Source organism: Triticum urartu, chromosome 1, assembly GCF_003073215.2.
Source record: "Triticum urartu cultivar G1812 chromosome 1, Tu2.1, whole genome shotgun sequence".
Lineage (NCBI taxonomy): Eukaryota > Viridiplantae > Streptophyta > Magnoliopsida > Poales > Poaceae > Triticum > Triticum urartu.
In genome coordinates, this window is record NC_053022.1 from 562479907 (window position 1) to 562491465 (window position 11559).

General features: G+C 38.2%; 1 protein-coding gene across 1 annotated transcript; it reads right to left on the reverse strand.

The window, feature by feature from the left end:
- Positions 1-3420: 3420 nt before the first annotated feature.
- On the reverse strand, positions 3421-8722 carry LOC125533158. The gene is made up of 14 exons (XM_048696912.1): positions 8634-8722; positions 8306-8459; positions 7910-7950; positions 7759-7812; positions 7552-7635; positions 7277-7362; positions 6953-7033; positions 6150-6280; positions 5662-5703; positions 5292-5368; positions 5114-5204; positions 4709-4784; positions 3801-3879; positions 3421-3586 (listed from the first exon to the last, which is right to left on the reverse strand). Exons 1-14 carry the CDS (start codon positions 8720-8722, stop codon positions 3421-3423), a joined length of 1251 nt encoding a protein of 416 aa, XP_048552869.1.
- Between the last annotated feature and the right edge of the window lie 2837 nt (positions 8723-11559).

Consider the following 11559-nt stretch of genomic DNA (forward strand, 5'->3'; position numbering starts at 1 on the left):
TAGCTAGTCTTTGGTGATACGCCAATCCTTCAGGTCTCTCTTAACGGACTTCTCCCATATCAATTTGGTCTACCCCGACCTCTCTTGACATTCTCCGCACGCTTTAGCCGCCCGCTATACACTAGAGCTTCCGGAGGCCTGGGCTAAAAGATATTTAACACATATTCAGAAAAATGTTGAAACCATGTCTTTGAAAAAAGGAAGAAGTCCAAAATAAACCTTGAAATTGTAGACGAAAGCTAAATCAAACCCTGAATTTTGAATCCTGAAAATTGGCACACTGAACTTGCAATCCCGGTCTATTTTGGACCCTATACCTGTTTGGCACACTGGGAATACTACAATCCCGGCCGGGATACCAGCTACTCTCAGGGACAAGAATTTGGGCCGGCCCACTATAACAAAACAAGAATTCGTGAGGTTTAAAAAATGTTCACACATTTCTAAAGTTGTCTAGAAGTTAAAAATGTTCCTGTTTTCTATTTTTGGCACAAATTCAATTCGTTTTGTGTTTTTTAAAAACTGTTTGGAATTTTGAAACTCTAGAGACATTTTTAAAAACTGTTCGTGATTTCAAAAAAATCACATTTGTCCAAAAATGTTCAGAATTTCAACAGATTTTAACATGCTTTGAAAAATGTTGCCTATTTTCAAAATTGTGTCACATTTTTTAAATAATGTTTTTGGAATTTTCGAAATTATTTCATCAATAATGTATTTTAAAAATGTTTCGGATTGTTGGTAGTGGACTCGACGGGGCCAGCCCACCAGACATGAAGCGAATTTTTTTCCTTAACATGCGACGTAAAAAATATTTCTTTCTTTTTCTTAACGGGCGACGTAATAATTCCAAAACAAAAAGACATGTCGTGGAGTCGAACTTGGGACCAGGTAGCCACTACAGCAGACGACTATGACTGACATAGTCAGAGGCCCCAAATATTTAATCAGAAACCAAAGCGTCGAACTTTGAAAACATTTTTTAGGGGCAAACAATTATTGAAACACATATTAATTTATGAAATATTTGAACATTTTATAAAGTGCGAACAATTTTTGAAAATTTCAAATACTTTTAAAAAATCAACAACTTTGAAAAAGCGAACACCTTTATAAACATTTTTTCCAAGCTGAACAAATTTTTAAAGTGCAAACACTTTTTGAAACATAAAATTTTTCTGCAACCTGAACAAAATTTTAAAGTGCAGACACTTTTTGATACATAGACATTTTCTGAAACCTGAAAATATTTTGTGACATCTAAAAAATATCACAAGTTTTAAAAAATGTATGGGCCAATCCAAATGTTTATACAATGTATAATAATATTTGTGTGATTCAAAAAATGTTTTGTACATTCAGAAAAATTTAACATTTCAAGAATGTTCACGAGTTTCAAAAAACATGTTCGTGACATTTTCAAATAAAAAATGTTTGTACAATGTAAAAATATGTTTGCGTGATGTAAAAAAATGTGTCATAACCTTAACAGAATATATGTGGCATGTCCTTGAAAGAAGTGTATGCAAATTTAAAAATGTTGAACCATGTAAAAGAGTGTTTGTGTAGTTTTATAAAATGTTTATTGCCGTTAAGAAAATGTAAAACATGTATTTGGAAAAATATTACCATGTATTCAAAAAAAGTTTTGAAAACATTTAATTTTAAAACGTACATAATGTATTTGAAAATATCAAAAGTGTATCCAAAAATATTTAATGTGTGCGTAAAAAATGTACACTGGGTACTGAGAAAATTTAGACATGTGCAAGCAAGAAAAATGAAAAGAAAACGAAAAAGAAAGAAACTAAGAAAAACCATATTAGTGCTCGTGCACAAGTAACTGCGCAACTGGGCCGGCCCAATTCAGTAAATCCCGACTATGTCCTGTCAAGGTTTAAAAATAGACCAGGATTAGAGAGTTTGGTGTGCTCATTTCAGGAATTGAGAGTTCGGGTTTTGATTTAGCTTTTGCCTACAAATTGAAGGTTTGTTTTGAACTTTTTCCTTGAAAAGAACATCGTGTACTTGAAACTTGTTAAGCATGTACAAAAATGGTTTTAGATGTATACCAAAAACATACAATGTGTATGAAAAATAGACATCAAAACATATGTTTAAAAAATGTTAATCATGTGTTTGAAAATGTTAAACGTGTATACAAAATGTTTCCAATGCATATGAAAAATGCATAATTTATATGAAAAATGTAGACATGTGGTGAAAAAAAGAAAGAAAACCAAAGATAGGAACAAAGAAGACCTAAAAAGGAAAATGAACAAAGAAAAACCGACACATGGTGAAAAAAATATAAGAAAACCACATAGAGAGAAAAAGTTCAATGTAACTATTGTACTGGGCTGCCCTAGTGGCGTCACACCAGAGGCGAGACAGAACTGCGTCTCGCAATCTATGGCCCAGTAGGCCGAGAGTCAACATGGTGAGTGGCCCCTTAGCCGGGACACCCTCAGTTGCCCGTGAACCGGTCTGCAATTATGGTTGTATCTTTTCAGTTCGCCGGTTCCATCTTTTGATTTCGCTAGTCGCAACATTTTGCTCCGTCGGTATTAGCTTTCGCATTGTTGGTTTTCACCTTTTGATTTTGCCGGTTGTAGCTTTTGACTTCGCCCATCCCAGAATTTGATTTCCCTGGTCGCAATATTTTCATCTGTTGGTTGTAGCTATCGCATCAGCTTATAATTTCGTCGGTAGTAGTGTTTTTTTTGCATCGCCGGTTCCAGCTTTTGATTTCGCCGCTCGTAGCTTTCAGCGTCACTAGTCACAATATGTCCATCCCAGTGGCGAGGTGCTACCTCGCCGATTGCCAACAGCAGCCCTGCGTGGCTTGCGGCAGCTGCCCGCCGCGAGATGCATCTCCACCTCACCAAGGCATGAATAAAACAGCAACAAAATCGCAACCGTAAACGCCGACCACATTCGTGACTCGTGAGAGTGGAGGGGCCACGCGAGTGCCGGCCTCGGAGAGCTCGATCTAGCAGTGATGCGTGCCTCCCGCACCATGAGGCATTGCGTGGCGGAGTTTGGCATGGAGTTGCAACGGCCATCGCCGTCGAGATTCTTGGCTGGAGGTGGGGAGACAGCGAGGAGAGCGTGAGAATGGATAAGATGAGAAAGGAAGAAGGCGCGGGCGATGGGTGGGCCTCTGCTCACCTGGCTGCGTAAAGGAGAGTTGTGCGAGCGAGCCGTGCGACCGTCGCGAGCCCTGCCCGATTATAATCACTTTCCTCAACCAAACACCCTGAATAACTACAGATGTTGATTTACATCATTTCACAGAGTTTCATGGCTAAGTTCTAGAACAGTGTAGCTACCAGAAAAGATTATGCAGTTTTTGCAAGTTCAAAGAAGAAGAAAACCTATCTTAGTAAAAGGCCTATGAGATTGGACAATAGCCCGTGGTTACAATACTCCGTCGACAGGCTTCAACTCTGTCGGTAAGTTCTCAAAGTTGCCTGGAGGCGAGTCAAACTGAAACTTGCGCTTCTTACTCTCTCCGTTAAAGTTCACTTTGGTTTGGGTCAAAATGCTCGTATCTGGATCCACTGTTTGGTAGACTGATTGGTAACTGCATCACGGTTCAATAGCCATGTCAGTGCATCATCATCAATTAATATTCACAAGGCTTTGGATATGCACAATTCCTCAACAAAAGGAATCACTTTAGTGCGTAGTCCTACACTTACAACTCAAACAGGAACATAACTTCGCCCCCCCCCCCCCCCCCCCCCCCCCAAAAAAAAGGAACATGATTTATAGGTTACAAGATTTGGATAACAAACCCGGATTCTGCAGTCTCATCATCTCTCGCATGAATTCCAAATCCATATGATCTGGTACCCTTCAAATGATCATTTTCCACTGCAAATAGGTGGCCATGTTGAGATAAATGGTGAAAACTTCAAGAGGTACCATTTGGATTACATAATATACTCTCATATTGGGTGACCTAGCTACTATTTATTTATCATTTATATTTTATTATCTCATTTGGCCGAAATCAACAAATGTTGAATCGGATTCTTGAGAGCATGGTTAATAGTATAGCCAACGACCAACTATATGCCCCCCGCAAAAGGAAAAAAACCCAACTATATGAAGTTGCCACGTCATCTAAAGACAACCTACTGGCCAACATATACAGTAGTTAGTTACTAAGAATTACTATTTTATTAATGCATGGCTCATCATACATTCTCACAATAGTTTTTTAGGCCCGTGCTGCAGTTGGCTATTAATCTAAGTCCGCTTTCCTTCTCTCTTCTCTTCTCTCTCGTCCAACTTAGCAAAAATATAATATTGTTTCTCAAAAGAGCAAAATAATAATATTTTAATCTTTATTGGCTGTTTGGATCGCCTTATTGTACTTGCTCTGATGATTATGAAACTATGAAAATTAATATAAACAAACAACTGCCACTTAATATAAACAAATGAAATGTATAGGGAGATTGCACTACTCAAAGTGCAAGCCTAAAAATAATATTCCCCACCTAGTTCAAATAGTAATTTGAGAAACTTGAGATTTTCCGTGAAAACAAAAGCCAAAAACTAGAACAACTGGACAACTAATTATGGCGACATGCACACGTACGGTTAGAGCATTCTTTTGTCCCTATATTTTCTGAAAAGGTATTAATGGTATTCTTGCAAAATAAAACTATCCCCGAGAATAGGAAGCATTGCAAACCTGTAACACTGGCTGTAAAGAAGGGTTTAAACTTCAATGCTAAAGCAGCAGAAGATTTGGAAGGACCTGCCTTTGCCTGTTAAAAAAATACATATATTGTTTGTAGTGGAAATAAATTTTTATTTGAGGGAGGACATAATATATAATTTATAAACTATAGACCTCCCACCCATTACATGATCTTCAATCTTGGCACCACGGTGACAACACACAAAAGCATATATTTTTTAATTTCTTAAGTTACACATGGTTTGGAGCAATTTCAGAGGGCAAATAGTTCAGTGTAAAATCCCCACATTCCATTAGAGAACTAACCAGCAAGATGGAATATACAAAAGTTGCATTGGCGGGTTTCAAAGATATCTTTTCATAATAGCAATAGTTGATAAAGTGGTTGCAACCAACCTTTACTAGTAAGTTTTCATTAAGTTGCCAACTTCCAGCTATCTGAAACATGGATTTGTCAGCATTGTCCACTGGTTTGTCTTCATTAACCCTAGAGATGACACAAAAAGGATTTGCAATAAACTGAATCAATGAATGCAAAAGCTTGGAAATATCATTATCTCTGGTTAAGATTTACCTTGTCGCTAGCTCAAGCCCAAAATCAAGGTAGCTTAATCGTCCGGTAATATGATCATTGCCACGACGCTCATTTTCCTGATAGGCAGGCATACATGCGTAGCGTAAATTCAACAAAATTTATTTATTTCAATAAAATTGGTTGCATGAGATGTTTAAATAAAAAATATAAAATAACTTTGTATTTTGTCTCATCAAGTCACATCAGCCTAAATCATTATTCCAAACTGATTTCATCAACTCTAGGCATTATTTCCGAACTGAATTTGGCCTACAGAGGAAAGATCTACAAAATCTCAACTGGAAATGCAGTAGTTTAATAAGTCGTGGTAATTAACTCTGCGTCGATCACAAATGAAATAAGCACTTACTTGTTTTAAAAGAATATGGTGTTGATAGACCGATGCCACCAGCTGCACATCAAGGAAAAGAAAATGTCGAAGCATCAGTCGGCGGGATTTTTGTTGCATATTAATTAAAATAAATGTGCAGTAATATTAGTATATCAAGTCTTTCCTTTAGCAGCCAACAGCCTTCAGAAAATAATTGGTAATGCCTTCCTACCCCAATAATAATAATAATAATAATAATAATAATAATAATAATAATAATAATAATAATAATAATAAACAAACAAACACACGAGTCTCGTTTCACTATGATTGATCATGCCGAATGTTTTAACTCGTGAAAATCTGATTTTATTTTTACAGAGTCACATATTATGCAACTAGCAATTAAACAAACTATTCTTTTCGCTGACGATGTAGTCTTGTTTACAATATTGTTAAAAGACATACCTAAGTGATTGGAAGGTGAAAAAACCATGAAGCTTTCTTGTAGAATAACTATGACAAACCTGTGTATTTCTGACAAGCTCGAGGGCAAAAAGTAATGAAGGGTCGAGTGGGCTAGTTGAGCGCATGCCATAGCTGATTGCACAATTCCAGTTCTTCAAGTCTGTAAAAGGCATAGCATGGTTGCTTCCACCTGTTGCGTATAATATGATGAAAAAATAGAACCAAAATTTTAGCACCCAAATATCAACAATGGCTTAGGCCCAAACAAAAGCAGAAGCAAAAGCCCAAACAAACAGAACCTTAGAATAATTAGCTTGTAAAAGTCCAAATAAACACACCATCTGAATTTAATTATGCAGGTGGAGGGAAACAACACATGACTGCCAAGAGTAGAATTAAATCTAATGTACATTACTTAACAAGATTAGAACTTTGTGGCAGTAATTGCCAATCTACCAACTTTACAACCCGTACTTTAAATTCCTGTTTTTGGAAACTTTGTAGAATTGCCAAGAGTAGAATTAAATCTATGAAACTTTGTAGCAGTAATTTTGGAAACCTAAATATATTTTTCCTGACGTGAATAATAGAAGTAGATAGACAATTAATTTATGAAAAAGGATATTCTGAGTATTTAAATTGGGATACACATCTAGACTACATATATAGACTATAGACCTTTAGCTGAAAGCATATTCTAACAATACACTTATTATGGTTTTCAATGTTGAGTAAGACAATGTATCGAAAGGCTTGAAATAGTAAATATACACATGAACAAAAGGAGTACACAAGCCTAAAAAGTTATAGGACTGGTAAAGAAATAAATTTTGATGATAAGTGAAGGCTCAGTAACACTCACTAAGTGGCTTGTATTGTAGTCCTGCGCTGAAATTCCCTTTTCTCCCAACTAACCATGCACCATATGGTACCTCACCAGGAACTGCAAAGAAAGTGATATAATTAAGCATAACATAACATAACATGAACGAAACTAAAAAATACTATTAATTACAAAGCATTGTAACTAAAAGGGTTCAAAATCAAGACTAACAACTACTTGGGTAGATATTATAAATTTCCATTATTTGATTGTGCAAACTTCAATAAATTTTCATTCTTTGAGTGTGCGAACTTCAGCAAGTTTCATTCATATATAATAACAAGCATGTATGTACTCGCATACAGGGAAACGGCAAAAAGGACGCTCCAATTGATAGATTCCGTGAAACATATCTTAAACCCATGACACCATAGTCCTCTGAAGACGCCCTGCAAAACAATAAAAAAATGTAATTCATATAATGGAGAAATCAAAGAAAAAGTAAAAAAAAGAGAATGCCTATTATACCAAAGCATGGACATTTTTCTTAGTAATACCAAAAGATTGAACCTATATATGTAAAAAGTGCATGCATGGATGATCTGTAAGTGTAAACAAGAGGTACAAATAAAGCCCACCTGTTTTCCATAAGCAGAGGGAACGTCCCAAAGGCGCCAATACCAATACTAGGATAGTAAGCGGCTGACCTCAGTCGCAACATGCTGGATTACAAGTTATTAAAGACAAATCAGCATCACGTGTATATATGCACCATCTCTCATACAGAACGTAAAATAGAAGTGATGATTCAATAGGCCATCCACGACCGACAAGAAAGTGCCTACCGTTTCGAAGTCGACGCGAGAATATCCACAAAATTATGCGGATCATCCACATCCCTGAAAGATTTCATGCATCAAGCCAATTTGCATTTAGGGTATAGTAGAAAGTATATCATATTAAGAGAGTGGATGACTTCGTTGAGGAGAGGATCACCTCTGCCACCGCATGAGAGCCTCCCCGCCATTTTTAGACATCTAGTGAAATTCAGTTAAGAGACAAAAACTATTTTCCTTGGGGCCAAATTTGTCAAAATAGAGCAGCGCTAGCCACCAGTGGCGGAGCCAGGATTTGAGTATAGGGAAGGCCGAGTACGTATATTGATCTAATCTCGTTGGTAATTACTCGTCGCTCCTACTAAAATTATCGATCGTTAGGGGGGGGAGGGGGGGGGGGGCAGGCCCCTGCTCGTCCCCCCCACCCCGGCTCCGCCCCTAGTAGCCACGCACAAAACTAAGAAACGGCAAAAATACCGGTGGTAATATAGATAAAAAAACTATTAAGAAAAGGAAAAACTCATGCATCATGATACATGTAATATTGAATGGATACGGTGGCGGCGAGATCAACGCGGGTGTCGTCCAAGGGCGCCCTGAAGAGAAGGCCCGCGTCGACGACCCCCTTCCCGGGCTGGTGAAAGTAGTCGTGGAACAGGGCGCGCAGGGAGAGCTTCCCGAACATGAGATCGTACGCCGGCACCGACATCCTGCATCATCCCTCCCCCTCATCAGCAAGAGCAAATTGAATCATATACGTAGTTACCAGCAATCTATCGCGAGAGGGTGTTGCACGTACGAGCGAGGTAACTGATCAAGAAGGATTTAGATATTTTATAGATGGGAAGGCGGAGGGAGGAAAGCTGGCTAGCGATCGAGCTCACTTGGTGCGGGCGGCGGCGGGTGGGAAGTCGAAGACTCTGGGCACCAGGATCGCCGGCGGCGGGTTCGGCTTCTTCTCGGGAGCACCCATCGATGCTGCTGCGGCAATCTCGAGATCGATCTGTCTCCAAACCAAACGACCGACCGGCCAAGATCGCGACTAGTAGCAGTTAACCAAAAGCTGGGGTTTGTTTCTACCTTGGCCGGGTTCTTAGATTTCAGGACACAATCTTGTCGTTAATTATCCCTTATGCTCTTTTTTTTTGAGCAACTTTTTTTTTTGAGCAACACTTGTTTATCCCTTATGCTCTTTGTTGAGAAGAGGAAGAAGACTCCTTTCTCTTTCTTCTTTCTTGCTACTAGTAAATTCGTAATATTTAGGCAATATATTAATTGTACGTGGGTATTAGATATGTTATTGTATTAATCATGTGATTAGTGCAATATTTGGTATGATATTAATTGCACGTTAAATACGGTTAACGCTCGCCATTGGAGCAGTCTAGGTCGTTGAATTGACTTAGTTCGATGGCCGAGATCAGTTGGATCTGGCTCTTTGGTTCTTTTTATTTTAAAATATTGGTGTAGATATAGATAAACAAGGCTAAGCCTGCGGACATTAGCCACGGTTAGTCATAGACTGTGCACGTCTTTTTTTCTTTTCTTTTTTTAGAAGAAAAAGCGCACGCCTTTTTTTATGAGAAGATGCATGTCGATTTTTTATACATACTAAACATTTTTAGATACATGATTACTCTTTTTTAATGTGTTTCTGAATACATGTAATTTTATTTATCAAATACATGTTGACCATTTTTTAAGTGATATATTTTTTTTAAATTACATGAACTTTTGTACATTGTATAAACATTTTTTAAATGTCATGGCATATTTTTGGAACACGTGGATAGTTTTTTAAACTGTCACATACATTTTTATTAATTATGCAAACATATTGTTTACATTGTATAACATATTTATACACTTTATAACATTTAAAAGTATCACATACATATTTTAAACATATAAACATTTTTAGTGTCATATATATTGATTTGTATATTATGAACATTTTAAAATGACGGTAACACATTTTTTATACTCCGTTAACATTTTTTTTCAAATTTGCGATGAACATTTTTACATAAATTAAGTTTCTGGAACATATCCATTTAAAATATGAAAAAGATATGAACAAATTATTTTTGAGACACAAATAACGAACAAATGAAAAGCAGGAATGGAAAACGAACGAGGGAATTTACTTGGGCCGACCCAATAGTAGTGACATGAGGGCGCCCTTGATGGGATACCATATCTCGCTGTGGGCGATATCTAAGCGCTCCCCAGCGAAAGGCCCCGACCTGAGGAGGGCAAAGACCACATGTCAGTTGTCAGGCGTTTGTGACGCTGCCGACCTCTTCCCCCTCCACCCGCCGCGAGCAACGGTACACCTATAGGTTGGCTATGTTTACGAAGGAGAACCACTTGGCAAATTTTGATTGAAAATAGGGAGGAGGAAGGGTGCCACCCTAGTGAAATTCAGGGAGGGAGAGAGAATTTTTAGGAATGTTTTTTTACCACATAGATACACAAGCGCTCATACATAAACATATATACACATCCTTATGAAAGCGCGCACACCATATCCCTATGAGCACCTTTGAGAGACCGAGTCGACACATTATCTTGATATTGACAAAGCCGCCGCAGTCGCCTTCGTAGTCAACGGGAGCATATCCTCCCACCAAACGCACATCATGGGAAGGTCTGGAATAAATCAAGAAAAATACAAGCAACAATATTAATGAACAATGAACTTTAGTGAGCTAAGGATAGTACTGTCGTCCTAACCATCCAACCCCAACCATAGGTTTGTTCGCAATTGAGGAATGTTACCAATTTCGTAGCGGTTTCGTAGGTGTAGCTAGCCGTGTAGGAAGTAGGATTATGGACCCTCTGCTCTGGCAACACGAGGGGGTGACCTGGTTCTTCCTTTATGCTTTAGTAATTTATAGAGGACAAAGTCATATCCGTATGTTCGAACCAATGGAGAACCAGGTTACCCCCTCATGTATTCGAAAGAGCTTTCCGACAATATAATTTTTGTGACATATAATTTGCATTTCGTTAGTTAAATTTATAGTTCAAACTTTAGCCCAAAATAAAAGGGGCCTAATAAATCCGGACGCAGCGAGACTTTCTTTTTAATCGTCTCTCAACTCCTAATGGAACTGCTTCGCACTTACCTAATTAGCCAAAAGCTTCCTGTCGGAAAGCCAACGTGTTTGGTTTGGCTGGATATTCTCAGTGGAAATCCATCAGTATATATAAGTAACCTAAAGAGTATAGAGTAGAATGTTGTAAATCTCCACACTTGTATTGACTGCAATAGTTTCATGCGCCTAATTAAGTCTATCCCGAAGACAGGGGAGATATAATCAAATACATAAATATATATTAATGCAAAGATATGATTTCATGGTTGATCTAAACGAAACATTACTGTAAGAGATGAGATCGCTGCATGCGTTGTTCACAACACAAGGACTGACAGGTGGACACAAACGGACACAGGGTTGTCTGTGTGATGAACACACAGACAGACACAGGCGGGAATTTGTGTCGCTGCCACAGCATAACGACATTTTATTTCATTTTCAACAGAAACAAACAACACACATGCAGAAAGAACAACACCCGAGGAAGATAAACACACACTGACACACACGTAGAGAACCACTTATTACAAGGAAGGTACACACTCTCTCAAGAAAATTAAGGGAAGCTCGGTAAACACACATTCGCCTGCCGTGCAGTAGTCGTAGGACAGGACAGCAGACCCAAACATGCAGAAAGACGGACACACCATGCGTCCATGATAATCAAGCGCGATGGAAGAAGGGCTAGCTTCTTGGTTACCTTCCT